The 23,948-nt window shown below is 37.2% G+C and overlaps 1 protein-coding gene and 1 long non-coding RNA gene across 4 annotated transcripts in view; one reads left to right on the top strand and one right to left on the bottom strand.

The window, feature by feature from the left end:
• The first annotated feature begins 1,057 nt into the window (after positions 1–1,057).
• The window catches only part of LOC114481069 (adenosine kinase-like), a 142,121-nt gene continuing 119,230 nt past the window's right edge, over positions 1,058–23,948 (top strand). Inside the window, exons 1-4 of one of the 2 annotated variants that reach the window (XM_028475433.1) lie at positions 1,058–1,215; positions 5,094–5,168; positions 5,274–5,327; positions 23,439–23,517. In XM_028475433.1, the coding sequence (XP_028331234.1) occupies positions 1,160–1,215; positions 5,094–5,168; positions 5,274–5,327; positions 23,439–23,517 (264 nt within the window). In that variant the 5' untranslated portion in view covers positions 1,058–1,159. Of the gene's footprint in view, positions 1,216–3,833; positions 3,964–5,093; positions 5,169–5,273; positions 5,328–23,438; positions 23,518–23,948 lie in introns of those variants that run through there. The other variant, XM_028475434.1, reaches the window with a different exon arrangement.
• The window catches only part of LOC114481071 (uncharacterized), a 34,052-nt gene continuing 18,369 nt past the window's right edge, over positions 8,266–23,948 (bottom strand). For both annotated transcript variants that reach the window (XR_003676209.1, XR_003676208.1), the window contains exons 3-5: positions 14,536–14,612; positions 12,429–12,506; positions 8,266–8,544 (exon numbers count right to left, since the gene is read on the bottom strand). This is a non-coding gene — a long non-coding RNA (uncharacterized LOC114481071). The remainder of the gene's footprint in view (positions 8,545–12,428; positions 12,507–14,535; positions 14,613–23,948) is intronic.

Here is a 23,948-nt window from a genome sequence, read left to right as displayed (position 1 = left end):
ACATAAAATACACAACAGAGAAACTACACAAAATGACAGAAATATACATGGAAAACAGCTAAAATCCACAAAAGGACAAAAACATCAAAATTTATAGAAAAACACTAGGACAACAATCCACAAAAGGACAAATATACACAAAATTAAATAAAGATGCAAAACGATGACAAAAAACAACTAAATGAATTGGTTGAATCTTGTACTGCCCAAAAAAAAACAAAAAACAAACAAAATGACCAAAAAAAATAGGAAAATACATAAAAAAATGAAAAAAAAACAAACAAAATGACTAAAAAAACACAAAAATATTCTTAAAATGACTGAAAATTGATAAAAATCCACAAAATTATAAAAACTTCCAAATCTATAGAAAAACACAAGGACAACAGAAATCCACAAAATGACAAATATACAAAAATAACTAAAAAATACACAAAACTGCTGCTCCCAAAAAGGAAAAAACAAATTGACAGAAAGTGGAAAAAATACACAAAATGACAGAAAAAAAAACTCCAAAGGACAAAAAAAAGGTTGTTAAAAATTCCCAAAATGACAAACGCAAAATAAAAAATGTACAAAGTACAAACTGATTACTAAAAAAAGACTCCAAAAACACACAAAATTAGTGAAAAATGTGCAAACTGACTCAGACCCAACAAAAATGACAGAAAAAACAAAAGTTGTACCCAAAATAAGTTTATCCAGAGGTACTTAGTAAAAAAAAAACAACTTAGTAATTAGTTTAGATTTTCCTTTACAAAAATATCATTTTATCAGAGCCAAATAGCTCTACAACCCTGTGATAATGAGTGTTTATTAGTGTTAAAAAATACTATACTTATGTATGAGAGGCTTCTGTTTATCAATGTGAAGTTAAAGCCCATAATGAGCAGAAAACCGAAGAATTCGCACCGCGATAAACACCGAATAAAACCATCTTTGAACTCCTTTTAGTGGAGATAAACGCACATAAAGTGCTGAGCTTCATGGCTTCTCTTACTAACGCTGAATCATCCGTGTGAGCTGTTTTAGCTGTGAATAAATGTATATATAATGATCCAAAGGGAAGGACCGCAGCAGCAGCGGAAACCGAGGCTGCTGCTGCGGCTTCTCTCTCTCCTCGTCCCCGGGGCTCAGCGGCGGAGGTGTGGATGCTAACATGTCGGAGCATGAAGCCAACGCGGATGTTTCATGGAGGGGAAAACTGCTATTAAGGTAAAGTCCACCTGTGTGTGCGTGTGTTGACTGGGGGATGGACGGTAGTAGGTGCGGTCAGTAGCTAGTAGTAGTAGTGATAATAACCGTGTTTAAACCGCGGTGTGTCGGCGTTGGAGGTTTACTACCAGCGGGAAGGCGTGAATAGACATTTGAACGTTACATTAAATACGAGCTCAGTGTCTTTAAGTGTTGTCCACTCGTTCATAATCTCACTACATTATTAAAGCCATGCTAGCAGCAACACGACTGTTCACCACATGACTGGGACACGAGATTTGTCACTACATTAATGCAACCATTTAATAAAAGCTTCATCATTCCTCCTCCGTAGTTGTACAATAATGTGGAAAACAGTTCTGGAAATGAAACGTAAGTCGACGTCTTCAAATTAAAATACAGATAATTTAATTATACAGTTACGAAAACAGAGAAATATCAATAATTAAGCAAGACAATAAAAAAATGTGAAAACTACTGTAAAAAGAACATGCAGATAACGCAAATGTGATATTTACAAGGAAACTGTGTCGAAAAAGCTTCTATATCGTTGATCCAGTCTTTTGTTACCAGTTAGAAATGATTTATTTACCATCTTTTGGCTGCTAATGCTAATGCTAATGTGGCGATAAACACAGGTCTTAACGTGTCAAAGGCGGTGCGTTCAGGGGAACTACGTAATTTTCCCAAACAACCGAGAGAAAAGAAGATAAAAGATTATCATTAAACATCAATTACTGATATATCTTGTTTTTAAAATAACCTTATGTTTTTAAAGATATTTTAATTAGCCTAGATTTCTCAGAATTTAGTGTAATAATTTGATATGATTTTGTGGGTTTTAGAGAAGAAGAAGAAGAAAAAAAACGAGATTCAATATTCCTGCAAAAAATTAAACTTTTATCACAAGGGCCAAAAAAATGTGTTTGTTTGATCTGAGGGCCACGTGATCAACATTCATGACTCAGCATTGAGAATAATGACTAATCTGTGCGTTAATACAGGAAATAACAGAGTTTTTATTGTAATATTGTGTGTTTTTCTGTCATTCTGTGTATGTTTGTTGATGTCTTGCTCGTTGTGAGGCATTTTGTGCATTTTTGTAGTCCTTTTATGTATTTTTCCTGTAAAATATATGGTTTATGGAGTTATATTGTGTATTTGTGTGTGTCATTGTGCATTTTTTCTTGTTTTTTGGAGTCATTTTTGCACATTTCTGTTGTTGTTTTGTTTGTTTGTTAGTACTGTGGGTTTGCAAAGTGATTTTTCATGTATTTCTTGTCTTTTTGTGATCTTTTGTTGTCATTTTCTGTTGATTTGTATATTTTTCTAAGTCATTTTCTATATGACTGTTGTCGTTTTTTTTTATTTTGTAGTAGTTTTGTGTGTTTTTGGAGTATTTTCTTTGTTTTTATCTCATCTTTCACTGTATTTTCCTACAGTGTTATAATTCTTTGTATTTTTTTTAATATATTCTTGCTTTTGTTTTGTGTATTTTTCTGTCAGTTTGTACGTTTACTCATGACATTAGACCGAGGGCCGCATGTGGCCCCCGTGCCATCAGTTGCCTGTGTCTGATGTTGCACATTCACAGTTTGGTGGAGTTTTATTGAATTAAGAAAGTAAAAAGTTCTAAATTGCCACTTGAAAGTTTGTTTTCATTTATACACTATAGTTTTATCTAATAAAAATGATTGGGGGTTTATTAGGAACCAAGAAAATATTAATATTTGTTGTTGTTTTTGGTCAAAATTGATATAAATACAGTATGTTTGTAATAAATACATACTTTTAATTTATGAGTATGAAATAGTCCAATTTATATGGAAATTTCAATGTGATTTGCAATTTTCTAATGATATAAACATTGATTTCTGGTCATTTCATAATATTCAATTTGGCATAATCCTTTAGAATATAAAACGTAATTTTTTGATCAGTAATTTAATTGTAGTAACAAAATATTATATACTCAAATGCAGATATGCTAAATGCCCTCCTTCATGGTTTGCTTTAAAATGACATTTTCTTGTTTCAACGATTCTTAAATAAGATTGAAAATGTCCATGCAAGAAAATTATATAGTTTGATACTTATATTAAATTTATTTAAAAAAAAAAAAAAAAAAACCCTTGTACAATGATTTTATTTTATTTATATTTTGGTTCTTCTCATGTAATTTTGGTTGTTTAACTATATTTGATGGTGTATTTATTTCATGTTTGTAGATGTTGTAATTTTCTTTATTATTATTTTATTTTATTAGAAACATAGACAAAAATACAATGACAATTCACAGAATTCGATATCACATCAAAAAATAATCAGTAATATTTATACCAACAACAACAAACAAAAACTTTTGGGGGCAGATTGCACTTAAACATTATCTGAGAGTATTTAAAGAAACATGTTAACTATAGTGCAAGATTGTAAAACATTATGATATTATTTCCCAGAAATTAGAAAAAGAAAAACTTAGGCCAACCATCTTTATTATTATTATTTTCTCTAATGTCCCCAAACGCAGCACGACACGCCTCACAGTGATTGTATCGCTTACAGCCAATCATTTTCCTTTAACGTCCTAAGGTCCGCCCACTTCTTCTAACACAACCCGTGGTTGGTCAAAGTGCACGCCTCACTTCCTGTAGTCTAAAAGCACGTTGCTTTGACAGTTTGTAGAAAGCTGAACATTTCATCATCATTTGTGGCTTTCGCTTTTCTTCCCACCATGCCATCACCAAGGTGAGAATTTGACGATATTAACCTAAAGAAATATGTTGGTATTTTTTTACTATAAAGTGTTTGTACATTGGTAGTTGTTATTTTCTTGTTATGACAGCGGACTTTGTTACGTAAAAGTAGGTTAACATGTGACAAAGACTTTTCATCTGGACTTTATTAACTTATTCTAGAAAAATACAAAGCAAAAATGATCTTCATCCTGCCTTTTGTTGACAGTTTAGTCACAAAATCATGTTGAGGAAAAATATGAAAACATTAAATCATGTGTGTAAAATCTGCACTTTGTTCTGATATAGTTTTTTTTTGTTTGTTTGTTTAATGGACTTTTAATGACTTTTTATGTGAATGGAAACAATGGCAACATAAGCAACTGGCGGCCATTGGTCTATTTTTATGCGGCTCACAAAGTAAATGTACAAAATGACAGAAAAATATACAAAATAAGAGCAGGAATACATATACAGGAACACAAATAAAAAAAATATCAAATTATTACAACATTGCAGGGAAATACAGTAAATAGAAAAACATTCAGAAAATACTCCAAAAACAGTAAACACACACAACTACTCCAAAAATGAAAAAGAAAAAACAACAACAGTAATACACACAATTACTCAGAAAAATATATAGAATTACAAAAAAAGACAAGAAACATAATTCGGCAAACCCACAGTACCAACAATCAATCAAAACAACAACAAAAATTACTCCAAAAAATGCAAAATAACAACACAAATACACAATGTAGCTCCAAAAAACATGTTTTTTACAGAAGAAAATACACTAAAGGACTACGGAAATGCACAAAATGCCTCACAACAACAAACATACACAGAATGAGAGAAAAACACACAAAATTACTATAAAAACTCTTTGTTATTTCCTGTGTTAATGCTCAGATTGCTCATTATTCTAAATGCTGAGTCATGAATGTTGATCATGTGACCCTCTGATCAAACAAATGTTGCATACCTCAGTCCTACAGGCTGAGGCCCATACTCTCCTCTCCACTTTATGACTCATCAGATTTCCTCTCGCTCACACATGTGCAGATGTGTCCGTCACTGTTGAAAACCCACGTGTTACACACACAATGGAGATAATGCTTCACATTTGTCTCATACCAGTGAAAACACCCTCTTCGGGATGGGAAACCCCCTGCTGGACATTTCAGCTGTTGTGGACAAAGATTTCCTTGACAAGTAAGTCCAACGTTTTGAGCATATTTTCACTTATATCTACTTATCTGATCAAAAAAAAAAAAAAAGCAAGTTATTTGATTGATTCTTTAACTCATTCTTCTACAGGTTCGGGCTGAAACCAAATGACCAAATCCTCGCCGAGGAGAAACACAAACCACTGTGAGTCGAACCCTCCCTCCCTCCCTCCCTCCCTCCCTCCCTCGCCACGCTACATTCTGTCGTTGTCACACAAAGTGTTCAAATTACGTCAAGCCAAATAAGGGGTGCACCAGTCACCCGTTTCGCACCCAACTACCATCTTGACACTGTAAGCTGGTTTTAAAATAGCCACGCTTTAAATTAGCCGTAGCTTATCTCAGAGCTTTGGAAGTTGATACACCCACATAAAACAAAAAGGCTAAAGCGTAATTATTATTATTTATTATCAGCAGGCATATTTCTCCACAGCAGTTGTGACAATCAGGTTCAGTCTTTCCGTTTGCTCATAGTAAATACACAAAGCAGCAATTACATTTTTCAGTTACCGTTGCATTTTAAATTATCCATGTTCAATTACAATTACAGTGACCAGCAATTTTTAAAAAAATTATAATTAAATTTTTATTATTTTGTATCCTCTGAAAGTTTATTACAATTATGTTCGCAATTACTAAAGTTAAATTACAATTAATCACAATTACTGAGCCTGAAAAAAAAGTTAACCTTCCTCTTGTGTTAGCTTTCTGTTAGCATTTCTAACACTAACGGGTCCTAAATCAGCTGTAAAATACATTAAAAACTAATGTCTACCATCTAATTAATTTCCTATCTATTGATTACCTTGTTAGGCTTCATAATCAATGAAAATATAGGTTTTAATATTTATGGTGTGGGAATCTGAACCTTTTTTGTGTCAGTATACGCCTTGATTTAATTTTTTTACACGGTAAAATGTGGGAAAGCTTGATATGAAACATATTTTAATATTTGTGTGTGTGTGTGTGTGTGTGTGTGTGTGTGTGTGTGTGTGTGTGTGTGTGTGTGTGTGTGTGTGTGTGTGTGTGTGTGTGTGTGTGTGTGTGTGTGTGTGTGTGTGTGTCGTCTCTCTCACCAATAACAGCTTTAACACTAAAACCTACTGTTCCTTGAAATGATGCTTGTGTGTCCCTGAAGGCAGCACAAAGAAGATTAATACAAATGCAGACAGAAAATAAAAAAATAATGAAAGAAAAACAGAGAGGAGCTTAAAAGGAAAAAAAGCATCAATTATTATTATCAAAGTCAAAATGGCTTTTCGCCGGCTTTTATCTTGACTTTTATATAGTGCAGATGGTTTCTTTGAAGTGAATTATCCAGGGTTAATTTTAGTGCAGTCATTAAAAACCACCATCTGTGAACAGGACCATAAAGAGAGAGAAAGGAAGCTAAGGTGTGTGTAAAGTTTAAACTCTATACAAGGTTTTATTTTGAATCATCAAGCCACAATTTACCTTTAAAGTATGCACATACTATATGTTTGTAGTAAAACTGTTTAAATTGACCTTAGTGCAGTTTAAGTTAAAATACACAAAACAGCACGAAGTTTTTTATTTTTTACATTTCAGAAAAATACAATAAAATACAGAAGAAACACCGAAATAACTCCAGAAACACACAAAACTACTTCAGAAATACACAAAAAAAGTCCAAAAACGAACAAAATGACTGAAAAAACATACAAAAGTACAGAAAATGACAAGAAAAATACCCCCCCAAAAAAAAAATGTATTCCGTAAACCCACAGTCCTACAAACAAATAAAACGACAGCAGAAACACACAGAAATGACTCAGAAAAAACGACAACACAAATACACAATATGAATCTAAAAGAGATACAATTTACAGGAGAAATACACAAAAGGACAACAGAAAACACATTATTTTGCACCATATTTGTTTTATTAACTTTTAAAAGGCTCAGGTGGTAGAGGGTCGTCTTCTGATCGAGAGGTTGGGGGTTCGATCCCAGTACCTGACTATGTGTCGAAGTGTCCTTGGGCAAGACACTGCTCCCAGTGGTCGACTAGCGCCTTGCATGTCAGTCCTGTCCCACTGGTGTGTGAATGTGAGAGTGATTGGGTGAATGAGCTGATATGTAAAGCGCTTTGGGACTGTTTCAGAGTGGTTATAAAGCGCTATATAAATCTAGTCCATTTACCAAGTCCATTTAAAATGGGACTAGTTTACCGTTTGAGAGCCTGTGCGCCGCCATGTTGAAATGACGTCATTGATGATGCTAATCGCCCCTTTTTGTTCATTGAGTTCTATAGGAGGTGAAGCTTTCAGGATCATTTATCAGCTTTTTCAGTCACAATAACAACTTGTGCTGCTTTGGGTTGATCTAAAAATCAGTGAAAGTTTAAAAAAAAAAGTCAATGTAAACCTCTTTTCTTTACTGAAATTTGATAAACAAAATCCGTGACCAGAAAAAAATCTGTGACCACAGGGGGCGACGGTTCCATCTCTGCTGTTTGGTAGACGTCATGAAGAAGAGAAGAAGAGTAAAAAATCCAGATAAAGAAAACATACCTGCAACCATTTCTGACATGACACCAGTTCTTTGCATCAGACAGATTCTACTTGGGTCAGCATTAATGAGCAGCAGTGGATCCTGGTTGTCTGTATTTACGTGCACGAAGTTCTTCTTCTCTTCTTCATGCCGTCTATGAAACAGCAGAGCTGGAAATGTCGCCCCCTGTGGTCACAGATTTTTTCGGGGAACTGGTTTTGTTTATCAAATTTTGGTAAACAAAAGAGGTTTACGTCGACTTTTTTTAACTTTTACTGATTTTTAGATCAACCCAAAGCAGCACAAGTTGTTATTGTGACTAAAAAAGCTACTTAATGATCCTGAATGCTTCACCTTCTACAGAACTTAATGGACTAAAAGGGGCGGTTGGTGTCATCAATGATGTCATTTCAACATGGTGGCGCATAGGGTCAAAAACGCTAAACTAGTCCCATTTCTAAAAGTTAATAAAATAAATATGGTGCAAAATAATGTATTTTATTCAACACAGATCTACTAATGAGGACATTTCAAAGATTTTAGGCCACATTTGTAAAAATAGAGGAGGATACTTTTAAAAAGAAATGAGATATTTTTGTGTGAAATAACTAGTGTGACTGCTGTAAAGATTGTAAAGAAAGTTTGACCAAAGAACTGCCATAAATCTCCTTTCCACGTTTGAACATTAACACAGAAATGATGTTGCTGATGATTACTGTGTGAAGTAATAACCACGTTATCAGATGGACAATAAGTACTCACACGTTTATGACGTTTACACCTTTTTCTTTGAGGTAAATATGATTTATGGTCCTTATTTTCTGTGATCACACATTGAGGGGTTTGATCTGTAAAGAAAAAAAAAACGTTATTATGGTGGTAAAGATTAATTTGCAGATATCTGTTAATAACAATATTATAGTTGTCTCTTTTTTCAATAATATCATTTATTCAGACAACTTTTTTTCAGGAAATTTACCTTGATCTCCTGATATGTTTAGTCTGCCAATTATCAGTGTTCCTCAGAGGCATCTGCTAATCGCTTTGATGTGTCCTAATGTGTTTTTTTTTTTTTTTTGGGTTTTTTTTCTTTGAAAAAGTTGTCTGAATAAATTAAACCGTAACATATGAAAGCCGATGTCCAGGGCTTTTATTGTGAAAGGGTACAATCATAATCAGAAAGTAGATGCCTGAATTGTTATGAAATCATGCTCTTTCGATTTTATTTATTTATTAGAAAGCATTTTTTTTTCACAAATTTGTTTTATTCATTAATTTTTCTAATATTTTAAAGACTGTTTAAACAGTTGCATTATATAGTTATTGTTTTTATTCATAGCTCTAATAACTCCATAATATCAAGAAGTTAGCTTCACGATTGTACTTTGTATGTTTTGCACATTTTAGACACTGCATTTATCTGTTATCAGGGTATGGATTACATGGACAAGAGAAAATTCTTGGAACAATCTAGGTAAAGTTTATCTTATCTAAAAACAATAAAGGTAGTGAAGATAAAGGGTCAGTAAACATCTACTAGTGAGTTAACGCCACAATAATCCTGCACTGATGAAATACGATGTCTGATCAGCTGTTCCTTTATGAGCTCAGTTTATGCTTTTTATTTATTTATTTAATTTAATTTATATTACAACTTAAAATATCATTTCATCTGGAAGGAGAGAAAATATGACGCGTTTGTGAACGTCGATCTCCATCTTAATGATTAAGCATTTCAGCTAATGTACACTTGACCACGTTTATAAGTAACGGATGGTTTAATACGTGTTTAATTATGTGTACACAGTCAGATCTACATTCAAGATAAAACACCAAAACGCTTTAAAAATAAAATGATTTAAATGCAGATGTTAAGCTGGCTTTAGGTCATTCAGTGCCGTAGGCAAGAGTGGACTCTGACCCCCAAGTCATTACAGTGTGTACACATTATTATTTATTTTAAATATGGAGACAAAACAATGCAATTCTGCAGCACAACAAACCACAGAAAAAAAACACAACCTATTTTAAAATGTAGAATAACACAATATAACACTTATAGGTATAGTGCAAATGTCCTGAGGGAACAATAACAACAATGATGCAAAACAGCGCCATCAAAAGTTAAAATGCAAACAACACAATACACGGCCCACAAAGTAAACGTACAAAAGGACAGAAAAATACACAAAACAAAAGCAAGAATACATTAGAGTTACATCATTGCAGGAAAATACAGTAAATACTACAAAAACACACAAAACTACAACAAAAATGAACAAAACGACAATGGTAATACACAAAATGACTCGTAAAATATTTAAAATGACCAAAACGACAACAAAAATACACCAAAAGACAAGAACAACATGAAAAATGACTCCACAAACCCACAGTACTAACAAACAAGCAAAACAACAACAGAAATGCATAAAAAATGATCCCAATAAACACAAAATGACTGCAAAATACATAATGTGACTCAAAAGGACAGAAAAATGCACAAAATTAGTATAAAAACTCTTTGTTCTTTCCTGTATTAATGCTCAGATCGCTCATTATTCTAAATGCTGACATGAACGTTGATCATGTGACCCTCTGATCAAACAAACACATTTTTCTGGCCCCGCAGTCAGGGTTCCACTGTCCTTCCTTAAACGACTAAAGAAGAAAAACTTAGCTGAAGTGTTACAACAAATAACTTCATTACTCCAAATGGCCTCAGTAGAATAGCTCACAGCGTTGTGCTGCTGAACCCACAGAGTGTAACACGAGTCATTTCTTCCCACATCACCCTAGTGGGAGGGAGATCATTGGAAGCACTGCTTTGTGTCCATGTCTGAATTCAATTATCCAGTCACAGCAGAGCTCATATAATCCCTGCAGTACAGTAGGAACATCTACATCCCTGTTAGTGCTCTTTGTTTTTGTTCCACACTATAAGGAACATCTCCAGCTTTTTAACGCTTGCCAATGTGCCGTTTGATTATTCCATTGGATGTATGTTAAGAATGTACGATATGTTATCGAAAAACATTCTCACCGGTAAGAATATTTAGTCCCACGATATAAATGATAAATTCCCACGTCGGAAATTGCCCCCAAGTTTTTTGTCAACAACTTATTATTCTCTGGAGCAGAGCGCTGTTCACGGAAGCTCTGCTGCGAAGCCTCCGCAGTGTGCGCCGCCGCTCCTGCACCCTCCCCTCACACACGCACGCATGCAGACAGACGGCGGTGCACGTCACAGCTTACCTGAAGCTGCCGTACAGCGGTACATCACGGATCGCTACTTTTGTTAAAACCAGACAACCGTCCAACAAAGGGAACCAATCAAAGTTCCTCCTCCAGATCCACCCAAAGTTCCCACAAACACGGTGACGGAGATGAACCTGCAGCAACAGTTATGAACTGGAAACTCAACTAAGCTAACTAAGCTAACACACAGACTGAGCTAAAGCTAACCACTTCATTAAAAGGAAGACAGTGGCTATCTGTACGGTTGTCATATCAATATGCTGACATTCTATTCGTAGGCAGCACCCCTATTTGGCCAGTTTAGGTCATGTGACTAAGACTAAACCTTACCCTAAATGTAAAACTGTTGCGATATTGGCTTATAACCCTAACCCTAAGACGTGACATACTTGTACTTCAGTAACCGTACCAATAGCACTGGGGGTTGTCCGTACGTCAACTTTACAAATAGACACTTTGTAAAAGTTATAGACCAAGTAAAAAGTCCACGGCTTAATATCATAAAACCACAGAGAGCCACTGATTTATTTATGGTCAGATTTAACACTAGTTTGGAAGAGCTAAAGCTAACATGTCGCAGGTCGTGTGAAATAAATGTTAGCATTATACTAGCGTCACTATTAATCCGTCAACTTGTGAAACGCAATATTTTTTTAATTATATTTCATTATTATATTTTGTGCTTAGACGTTTGTTGTCCCAGGTCCTTTATTTTTGTTTCACCTTATCCTTTTGCTCCACCCAAACAGGGTGTAAAAGGGCTGTAAAGTAAAGGGTTGTAGTTCTACACGTTTTGATGCATCCTTCCTAGGGCTGGGTGATATGGACCAAAATTCATATCCCAACATTTTTTCTCTAAATAGCAATATACGATAAAAGTCATGATGTTTTTAACTCAAAGTCTTTCCAGAAAGATAATTCTAGGTCAAATTTGCTGAAGCAAAATGCCACACAGGCTTATTTATTAAAAAGCAGCTGCACCATATATGGCACTTTTGGCTTTTTCTCCTCTAAGGGACAGCATGTGTGAGTGAGTTCTGTAGTGTGGCTTGTTCAGGGGAAGGTCTGGGTTAGAAGAACGCACTGAGAAATCTATCTGACTGAGCGTTTCATGCTGTTCTGAGAAGTAGCAAAAGTAGCGACTCCTAAAAGGAGTATTTTAATACAAAATAAGCTATAAATTAAGCATATTTCAATATAGGCGATATTGTCATTTTCACTAAAATGGAAAACTTGCTATATCTTGAATCTCGATATATTGCCCTGGGCTAATTTTTCCTATTAAGCATATAAATGATAAGTGATCTTCAATCGCTACAGAAAGCCTATAGACATCCTCAGCTTCCATGACTCACACAGAAATACACATTCCATGATTTATTGTGTTGAATCAAAGCTTAAGGACATTTAAATGTATGAAAGTGGTTAATATTTTATTATATATTTCTGTGCCCTGTAAGTTTGTTCCACTTACTTTAGGTTTGGTGGGCATGTATCCACTGTGGCCACCAGGGGGCAACAATAGCCTTCTGTTTCCGCTCTGAAGTCCTCGCTTGAAAAAAATGTCAACATAATGAAAAGATGCTTCTTCTTCTTCTTCAGGGGATTTTAATGTGAGCAAACATAGCTTTTATACGAGGGTAAGCAGCCATAGCAAATTCTCTAAAATGATTGATATCCTGATGAAATATATCTTTTTGCTTCTGTTAACCATATCAAATCAGAGGTGGTAATTATTTATGGTGAGTCGGTGTAGGAAAAAAAACAATTTGAATGATCTGACTTTTGCATAGTAGCACTGTTTAAATATTGGTTTTATGACTCCCACTGTCCAATGATAATTAATTGTTTACTTTCTCATGTGCAGATGATAGCGTGACTCTTTTCAGAGGTTGTTTGCTCACAGCAATTAAGTTCATCAATGCTCATCCTCCCCTCCTCTTCCCGCTCCCTAACTCACTCAGCCCCCCCACCCACTGCTCTCCCCTCCTTTTCTCTGTTTCTCTGTGCTAAATGCAGATTAGCAGCGTCACAATCGCATCCAGAAAGAGAGTAAACTCCTCATTATGCCGTGTGACCCTCTGCTGCATGAATAATTCAGGGAAAGGCAGCGTTAGTGGCTGGTTGCTATTAGCATTCCGGATGGTGAAGGGAAGAGAGAATAGAGGAGAAAGTTTGGGGGGTGATATGGGGTGGGGTGGGGGGGTCGGTTCATATCACTGACGGGGCTGACTCAGGGGGATCAGCGCTGGATTGAGACGCACATCACACACGCATCACACACACATCATCACACGACGCAGGAGATCAGTGGAGGTGCCTCTCCACATGCACACCCTGCTGTCTGTGTACATCTTACACACTCCATGTGCTTACTGGGAGCAAAACAACAAAGCCTCGCTTACTGAGTACATGCTGAACACTCTGGCCCCTGCGTGTGTGTGTGTGACATTCCACTCAGTAAACACACTCAACCCTACCCATCTCTTTTTGGGTTAGGGTTAGGGTACTTGGGTTATTCCGTTTTAAAACGAAATCAAAATAACAATTAAACAGTGTGGTTTATTTGCTTTACTGACTTAATACCAAAAAAGAAATACATAAAAATCAAAAACCAGACGAGCAGCATTTTTCAGTTTAAAAATTAAAATATTAATGGCAAAATCTTGTTGTTTGTAAGGTATTTGGATATTTTTGGGGAAATTAGAGCGAGAGCTTAAGCACGTCACATTCTGTCAGTGTTACGATCCGAATAATAGCCAATAAACAGGTGACTGATTATCGACTTTGAGGAACAACTTCTACCATTTGACAGTTTTGTTTGAGGGCAGTAAATATATTTATTTTGCATGTCATAATACCATAATACCACTAGCTGCTAACGGCAGCCGGCAACACACACAAAAGTTGATCACAAGAAACGAAGAGCACCAGTAGATTCATTACACCACCTCTGGTTCCTTTAATCACATATCATATGTGTGCTTTTTGTTACATCCTTTTTTTTCTTTAATCTTTATGTATTTATAGTGTTTCAATTCAACAGTTCATTAGTAATGTGACTTGTTTTGCATTGCTCCTTTTTTTTTTTTTTTGTCCAGGAGTAAAAGTCCGCCCCCCTGTGTGTCCTCTCTGTGTGGTAAGATTAAAATATGAAGCTCTCGTCCTAGATTCCCTTAAATATCCAATTATCACACAAATGGAGCAATATTTCATTTTAAAACAGCAAAACGCTGCTTATCTGGTTTTGTATTTTTTTGTAATTCTGTTTTAGTTTTAAGTCAGTAAAACAAAATAAGCACACTGTTTATTTGTTATTTTGATTTGGTTTTAAAACAAAATAGCCAAATAATGAACGATACACAGATTTTTATTGGCGTTTGTGTTATGAAAGAAAACATTGCCTTGAGTCTGTGTGTAGCATGCATGCAGATGCGTGTGCTTTCCATGGTGCCACTTCACTGGATGTGCTCATGCTTGACTGACGCATCACAGCACCAACGCACACACGAGACATTTCATTTCCCAGCTTCCCTGTCTCATGTTGCTAAGGCTGAGTGCTGTAATACAGGTGAACTCACCTCTGTGGGCTGCTGAGGTGGGGATGAGGTCAGCATGTCCGGCCCCCCCACTGTTGGCCAGGACAAAGGTCACAGCCCTGCATCCGTCAGCCAAAGAGAGAGAGAGAGAGAGAGAAAGCAGAGATTAATGGCACTCAGCTGGTAATTGAGACACTAGAAACATGTTAAGACCGCCTGCCGCGCTGCTCTTGATGTTTTATTGATAAGCGAAAAGGATTTGAGGCGATTGCCTATTCCCGACGTGGTTCTTAACTCTAAGAAATGTGCATGTACACCTTGTGAATAATATAAAAACAAAAACTTCCCCTTCAATTGAGTTAAAAAACAAAACAAACATTACTTTCTTTGTGGAGTGCGTAGACGTGCAGCTGTGATGGAGGTTTTTTTTTCTTTAAATGCGTTTAAAGCCGACAAGCTGCACCAAGAGGGATGGCTGATGCAATCATAATTACTCGTCCTCACAAGAGCTGCGAATGCCGCCCCCTTTGTTGATGCCAGTTGCCAGCAGGTGGTGCCAGAAAGAAACATCACAAGTCAAAGAGGGTGTACCAAACATTATCTACATCTCTGAGCATGTGGGTGCCCCCCTCCTCCTCCTCCCTGCCTATTCCTGCCCACCATTCCTTCCAACTCCCCCATTTAAAGAGCATTTTATAATTAAAATGTGGGCGTCTTAACCAGTGCATGCAGCATGTTCAGCTCAGAAAAGCCTGCCGAGGGCTATTTTTAGTCATCTTTGATCCCCAGCAGCCACACAGGAAACAAAGCCACTGATGGCAGCAGCCCTCATGTATGCAGGCTAGTTAACGTGCTATCTGTGATCATGATTTCTGTTGCACCTTTGCCTGTGCGGGGGTTGACATAGGAGGCCTGACTGGTTTGCAGCAATGCTCCTTGTGTTAAAAGTTCACACTGGGCCATATGGTCCCCGCAGTAGGGGGGTGTTGGTTGGAATTATTCCCTCGGAGAGCTTCCGAGTTGCCCAGATCCTGGTATCAACCTCCAAGATAAGGGGAATGCCTCAAAGGCTTTGTGCTCCGGCTTGAATTCTCAATCCTCAAGAGAACACCAGAAGCCCCATCCAGCCTTCCACACTCCCTCATCCCACTCCTCTCCCTCAATGTGTCTCTTTTTCATATCCTCTCACACACACACACACTCTCACACTCCTTTTTCCCACATCCAAACTGTACAGTGTGACAAACAACGCCACACTCCTGCAGCGCGAAGCCAAAAAAACCTGTGACATTTTAGAGGAAATATTATGAAGTTGTCCTCCGTGACCAGATTTTGCCCTCGCCACCTAATCCTTGAGTGCATCCTAATTAAGTACAAACAGCAGTCCTTCGCCTGATGCCAACAAATGGGCTGCTGCAGCTGCTGGATTATTAGAGGGATGCACATTTGTTGTTTCTGCAATCTAATGCAATTACTCACCCATTATGACCATGTAATTGTGCAGTCATTAATTGCACATTTAGTGTATAACACTGAAAGAGGCTCATTGCAGCTGAAATCGTGGTGGTGGTGGTGTTGTGCTCTGGCAAGTTTTTCTATTTGTTCAAATAGCTTTCGATACCAGAGCGTTGGCGACGTTGTACCACTATAGTGCAAGCCGACATTCATCCCTTGCTATAGTCTATTAGAAGATGTCAGAGGACGGGAACAAGGCCTCGAATCATGACACATTTGAGTTCAGTACTTTAATGCGTCTCATTCTTTGCCATCCATTCCCATCCTGCCCTAATGCTCCACCGATAAGAATGTCCTATTCATTCTAACATTTCTCGCTGGTTGTTACCAAAGGGTAGAGAGAGAGAGACTCCACAGGCATTGAATGAAAAGCACATCTATTTCTGAGAGGCAGCATATAGTGGAAGATAATTATTGATTTGAAATGCGAAAAGATAAGACTCAACCTTGAGCAGGCTGGCGATAGCACGCAGAACAGAATAATTAATGGCCTTGTCTTTTGTTGGGACAAACATTCACACCGAGACGAGGGTATTGATTTTAAACAGATAAACTGAGTAACCCTTTGTGAAGGGCTTGACAAACAATTTAATTGGGGGGGAAAACAACAATATTCGCCATGCTTAAGTTTCCATCTCCCTTTCATCACATCTCTGAGCTGTTTTTCCTCTTTCTGACCTATGGAAACAATTACTGTGCACCAGGGCTTGTGCTGCCTGCAGACTACCAAGGCAGGTTGGTGTAGCATCCAGTCACTGATTGGGGAATCCAATCAATGGTGGAACCTGTCTCCTCTCCAGATGCCGGTGTTGAAACTGGGATTTCTGAAGTCTTTAGCTGCATTGCCCCTTCTGTCACAGAAGAGGAGATGATGGAGAGCTGCTAAGAAGCCCCAGTTCTCCCACTTGTTCCCTTGCCCTCCCCTGATTATTGATGGAGGCAGTTTGATCATGTTTCCCTGCCTGTCCTTGTGATTTGTTAGCTGTTCAAACCTGAACGAGGCAATTAAATAAGGACGAACAACACGTATGAGAGTGGGTGCCCTGGCGATCATTAGCAATGAATTACCCTAGTGTGCACTCAAACACTCGGGAAGACTTTCAGGCAGACCACTCCCAAGGATCCAGATCCAATCTTAGCATTGATTAACAGAGACTTGTTCTTCCTGTGAAATCACTCAACAGGGATTTTGGGGCACTCATTCAGTCTTAGCGAGATAGACTATCATCAAAGGCGAATAAAGAGGGATTGGATAAATGGGATTGCCTTTCCCTCCCTGTAAGAGACTTAGAGGAGCAAATCTTGAATTATTGCCTCATGTAAATAATCTACTTGTCTTGTTTTTTTGGTGAGGTGAGAGAGGAACTCATAAGTCAGTTGTATTTGTACTTGTATTTCCCTTGATTGGAAACAATACTGGGGGCTCCAACCGTGGAATTGTTTGATCGGCCCCAACAATGGCCACGGTTACATGATGTTTTTAAATCATTCAGATTTAAAGTGTTCTGCTTCGGGTTTACATGGAAATAGTAATTCCGAATTGAGGTTTACATGGAAAACAGGTTTATTGCAATTCCGCTTTCAGTCTGGGGGTTGGGAAGGCTCTGATTGGACAGTGGGTGAATGTGAACGTGTGTCACGTTTATCGGGAAAAACACACAACAAACCTTTTATTTTCACCTAAAACATAGAAGACCACATGAGAACTGTGCATACAGTACGGGGACGCGTTTACTCCGTCTCCTGGTTTTAGTATCACCCGTCCGGTGAAGCCAGCTTCGTTTGCCGATGTCCGTGTGTGTAATAAGTCCGTGTGAATGTCTTCATGTTTATGCCTCAGCCCATCTACTCTTTTCATATATCCATGTCTTTTAAGGCTCTTATTAAATAAATAGTTTTGGCTCTTGTCCAGGCGGCCATCTTGGGTTGTGTCTCACCGTGTCATTACAGGAAGTAACGTATGCGCAGAACGACCGAAATTAGCTTAAAGCAGAATTGAGTGTTTACAAGATAGAGGAGTTATTTAATTCAGAATTAAATTTGCATTCGGAATTAAGTGTTTACATGGTTAGTTTAAAGAGGATTTAAATTTTATTCTGAATTAAAGAGGAATTAAAGCTCCCATGTAAATGTGGCCAATGTGTGTTAACCAATGAGATGTAGTGCCATTTGCTGTGAAGGGGTCTCTCATATCATTTGAAATTCAAATGTATTTAATTTGCCTGATTTTGAATATAATTTGATTATAGAGAAATATTGAAGTATCCTCAATATTATTCAAATAGATGTGAAATAAAATAAAAGTGCTGTTTAACCAGCCTGTCAGATGAAGCACATTATATAACCCACACTGAACATACATTAGTGGAATGCATGGAATAGTTGGAATCGCTCTTCCATTCACAACAGCCGTGAGCTTTAAAAGCTGAGGTTACTGGCTGAGGACATTTTGTTCAAAACAATTTCTTTTTCCCTGCTCCCTCCCATCACAGAGTGAGCTCAGACTGCAGTAGATGGAGAGGGATTTTCTCTCCCTAAATGGCCAAGGGGGCCGTTTACGGTGTCACTACTATTGGATCACATGATGTTTGAGGGTGGAAAGGTCTCGAGGCAGCTGCTCCTTTTCGGATGGGATTTTCGAGGCATCCAAGAGCAGGGCCCCATGCAGTCTGCACTGAAAGGTGGAGCAAATACTTCTTGCAAGGGAGAAAAAAAAACCAACATGCCGAAATCCTCAGAAGCTGTGCGTCTATTTGAAATGGGTTCTGGAGTGCATCGGCTGCCTTCATGTTATAAACACCCACAGTGCTCAAATTCTTCTTTTGTCAAGGAGTCATAACAGGTGTCTCGGGAAGGATTTTTTTCCCCTCCCGGTTAGCATATTTTCCACTTGCATGGAAAGTTTTTTTTCCTTTATTAGGAACATTGTGCCCTGGGTAGACCCCCTTGCCTTGAGACAAGATATGCAAACTTACTTTGAAGCAGTAAAGGTTACTTTCACACTTGTTCAAAACTCAGCCATGCCTGGTTTAAGCAGCTTGAACCCCCCCTCCCCTGGCTGACATGGTATGTTGGCTACCCATGATGCACTTTACATAGAGATTACTCCCCGTCGACTTGTGTCAGACATACAATAGACATCCATGTTTAAGTCTAACCTTTTCACCATTGACTTTTAAACCAAAAATGTCAGTTTTTCTACAGATTAAATACAATAACAATCGTAGGTAAAGAAACACTAAGGACATGGATGCTCCACAATTAATGAAATTTAGCCAAGTATGACGGGGAAAAATCATCTAAAACACTACTTAAAGAGTTACTGAATCCCAAAAACACTTTTTCCAGTCAAAAATGTATTTTTTTAATTTTATTTATTTTTTTAACAAAAGCAGATACCTCAGGTTTTTTCTTTAACTTTGACCTCGGAGAGGATATCACCACTAAAACTAATTTACTGAAATGTTATTAAAAACTGGCTTATCTTGCTTTTAAAGATTAACTTTTCAATGTATTTGTAAAGTAGTCTTGATTGAGTCCAACTCTACGCATTTTTGTCAAAATATTTCAATTGGGTATATTTTGTTGTATAAATGTATGCGTGACTGCCCTCTATGGGTTGAAACATAGCTATTACAAATACATTTTGGTGGAGAGTTGTAGTTTGTGACGTTTCTTACATCACGAACCACCACTGTTGGCCCCGCCCCGCCCCCCCATAAAAACTACCAAGTCGACTGATGGGGGCTGCTATTAGACAGTGTCTGGGCATGTCTTAACTGCTCCAGGAGCCCCGCCCATAATCAAGGTAATTTTTTTAAATTTCCAGCCTAGATGCACGTCGTCCAAAACCTCAGGGTTTGCTTACACTGACAACTTGTGCTGCTTTGGGTTGATCTAAAAATCAGTTAAAGTTAAAAAAAAGGCGATGCAAGAGCCCTATCTACAAAATTGTTAAAAACTAGTGGACGACAAGAAGACATGCTTTTATTTTGAAAAGAGGATCTTTGACTTTTAGCTTGTAGCCGGTCCCAGGTCGATTTTACGTTCCGCTCGCAATGCATCATGGGGCGGTTGAGTATGACTAGTGTGCCTACTGTGCATACTTCAAAAATGTCCTGATATACTATACATCTGGGTATTTCTTGCATACTCAATTTTTCCATGCTGTCTTATTGGAATGCACTATATACTCATTTTGACGTCAGACCTCGTATGAGTAGTACGTTAGTATGTGATTTCGAACACAGCCATCGTACCATATCGCAGCCTTAAGTTACTGTGTAACTTAAAGCGTCCTATTGTCACGGAGGAACAACTATTTTCTCTCCTCTTGTATGCAAAAGCTACTAAAGTTAATTTGTTGCAACTTAATTGCAGTCTCAAGAGCAATGACGCACTGTTTGACCGACTGAGAAGAATTGAACGGTATTACAGGGCCTGATAATGATCTCTCACAGTGCCGTGGTAGAAAAGACTGCTTCTCGACACAGGAGAGGGATCATAATAGGTTTCTCACATATATCACAACAGATAAAAAAAAAAAAACACAACAACTAAAGTCTCAGGGTATGCATAACAAAAAGCTCTACTGATGTGTTGTTGAAGCTGCTCTGTGTATTTACTTTTTTGTGAAATGTATTTGATGAGTTTTCCCCAGGATTTAAGCACACTTAGAAATAAATGAACTGTCATCAATTTACAGCTACAGGAAAAAAAAACTAAATCCCCGCCTTCCTAACGTGGCGTATCATCTTGACTGTGGTTAGGTCAATTACCTTAGTGGGGTGGACATGTTTATACAGCCAGCCCTCTGGGAGGCTGATTCTATGAGCGATGTGGAGAGTACACATTATTCATGTTCTCAGCTTCCAAGATAAAAAGACTCTATCTGGCAGCAAAGGCCAGTTTTGCATCACGTTACGCCTCAGCGTCATAGGTATTGATGTTTAAAATGGCAGTATGATGGAGGAAAATAAAGAAGATAGAATAACTTTCAGTATTTCACAGTCGGCCCCAAGGGTGTTCCCGTGGTTTATGTTTAAAAACTCTGAGATTGTTTACTCCTCGTTCCCCCAATGTAATGTCTGTATTCTGGTCTCATTTTGTTTAGTCTTTTAGAGCCATTCATACATTTTCTGCATGTTTCAAACATCAGATATTTAATCATGTGGTCTCTCCAGAAACATGGTGTCTGGATATCTGACTTTGAACATGAGAAAAGTGTGAAACGTTTTTTTTTTTTTAATGCTCTGAAAACCTCTGGAGAAACAAATCTCAAGTTAAGATGAATAGTTTCTTTTATTTTCTGCAGTTATTTGAGGTGGATGTACATGTTTCTCAGACACAACTTTCACTGCTCATCTTGTTTTAATACAGTACGGCTTACTAATATTATGTGTGTGAATGCTTTTTGTCTTTTGCTTTTATCACATTGACATTTAGACCCTAACTGGCTCTTTTCAACTTCAGCAGCATTTGCGGTCGAGTATCCTTCTTAACGAAATCCAGCTTTCCTTCATGTCTTTCCACCCACTCCCCTCCTCATTTCTCTTTTAGACATTCATATAAACAAGTTGCACCTGGTCTGGCCAGTCTAAACTGCTTTGTTCATTCATTTTTTTTTTTTTCTAATTTACTGAACTTCTTTTGAAGAAAAAAAGTAAGTCTATAACTTCAAACTTGGATTTACTTTGGCGTTGGCGTGGTTTCAGAGGTTAGTCATGTGGAATTAGGGTCACAGACTAAAATAAAATATTCTACTGATTAAAATCATAGATCAGTAATTAAAAGGGGTTGGACAGCTGTGTGTGCGTGGCTGGGTGAGGACCGCAAGATTGATGAGAGTTAATGTGAAAGTTGAATTATTTTCAACATAAAAGACCAGGAAATTCAACAATTTTTAATTTTTTTTTCACATTGTGCCCTAAACTTGCAAAGTTTAAGTTGATACAAGTAAAATCTTAGTGATCTTGAAGTTATAGCAATTAAAATACCAAATGAAATACTGTTTGTTCCGACTTTAATGTTCTAATAGATTTTTAAGCTGTTGAATGTTTTCTGTTGCACTTTTTGATCATGTAAAGCACATTGAGTTGATTTGTGTATGAAATGAGTTTTACAAATAAATTTGCCTTGCCATGTTATCATTTGCGAACACAATGCTAACATGCTAATATGAGAGGAGTTATTGACCAGCATTAGTAAAGAAATACTTGCAGTTTGCCCAAATCAACATTACAGTTGTTTTTTACTCATTTACACCTGTTTAGAGCCTAAAGCTCTTTAGCTTTTAAACATTTGTCCTTTGAAATTATTTTAAACAAAGTCTTTCAAGCTGAGCTCAGAAGCATCGCACTAAATTCTAAGGAACATCTCACTATTGCAAATGTTTACGCTTAAAAACTTCATTGAATCTTTGCAAAAATAGGTTTTGCAAACTTTCCTGAGCAATGCTGATGTTGATGCGTGATGGCATCACATAGTGTGCTCACGTTTTGATACAAGTGCTCATTGCTACCACTCAAGGTCCACTGTTGCATTTCAATTGCTTTTTTTTTAAAAAAATTTTCATTCAAACCATTTTCTGTAACCTTCCAGATGGTTGTGCTTCAAAATGCCAGCAGTTCTGCATATTCTCACCATGCTGCGACAAGCGTTACTTACAAACATGCCATTCTTGAAGGCATTTATATTTCTTTTCTTGGTTCAGTGGTGCTCATTTTAACTGAATGGGGTCTTCTTTGCATTGGCTGCATGCATTATTACACTGACAATATATGATTGGATAGATCAGTGGTTCGTAACCTTTTATTGGAGGTGCTGAACCCTGCAGCAAATAAAAAAATAATATATATTATATTTGGACACGCACCTGTAAGCCTGGTCCATTGTTTGGCTTTGTTTTAAGCACTTTTAATTTTTATAAATGAATATATATAATGAAAACGTAACATTAGTATGGCAATTTATCTTTTAATGAACTAGTTCATCATGTAAATTAATTTTGTGTTCCACATTTTTTACGTGTACATAAACAATAGCAAGTTTATCCAAAAATTGTGATTTTATTGATTCAGAGTAATTGCTTTTTTTGTTGTCGTCGTTGCTATCTTAAGGTTTAAAATGTTTACTGGTCACATCAAAATGTCTTCTGTTACCATGGTGACGCAGTGGAGCAGATGTGCCCATAATTTATGAAAGAAATCATGACGTTTGTAATGAATAAAGATGACGTTTGCCAGATTTTAGGTTTTTTGTGCTTAAACTTTAGCAGTGAAAGTAGTTTTCCGTGATTATTTAAAAAAAAAAAAATTAAAACATTTATTGAACGCTTCATGATATGCTCCCCTTTGTATCAGTTGTTATAAGGTAAAATGTCACAAAACGCACGTTATTGTTATTTTAATTACTTTTGTTCTCGTTTGCAGATTTGAAGAAATCGCCAAGAAGAGCAAAGTCGAATATCACGCTGGCGGGTCGACCCAGAACTCTGTGAAAATTGCTCAGGTTAGTTTTCTCCTCCTCGGTGTGTCTGAATTTATTTAGCTTTTAAAACGTGTCAGCGTGGCAAAGCGAAGCAGCGTGGCGCTCTGACGCATGGTTTTCTAAGCTGTGGTAAAACCATCAGACCTGCCGCGGAAGTGGAGAGGCAGCGAGGTTTAATAATATTTGCAGTGTTATCTAGTCGGCCTAATTTCCTGAGACATATCAAACATCAATTAGAGAGAATTACAAGTAGATGCAATTAACATGTCACAACAAATTATCATGAAATAAATGCAGATCTCCTCCCCGACTGTTCAGACAGATTTGAGCGTCTAAATAACTGACGAGCGGCCAAATCTTAAAGGCAATCTCCACTTCTGAAGATTATTTACTCAATTGTTATTTTTCAAGTGACAGCAGTAAGTCTGTAAATGTGACATGCAGTGATTAGC

The sequence above is a fragment of the Gouania willdenowi genome, chromosome 19 (genome assembly GCF_900634775.1).
Source record: "Gouania willdenowi chromosome 19, fGouWil2.1, whole genome shotgun sequence".
In the NCBI taxonomy this organism is placed as follows: Eukaryota; Metazoa; Chordata; class Actinopteri; order Blenniiformes; family Gobiesocidae; genus Gouania; species Gouania willdenowi.
The sequence above is the reverse complement of the archived record's forward strand: the minus strand, read 5'-3'. Positions and strand labels throughout refer to the sequence as shown.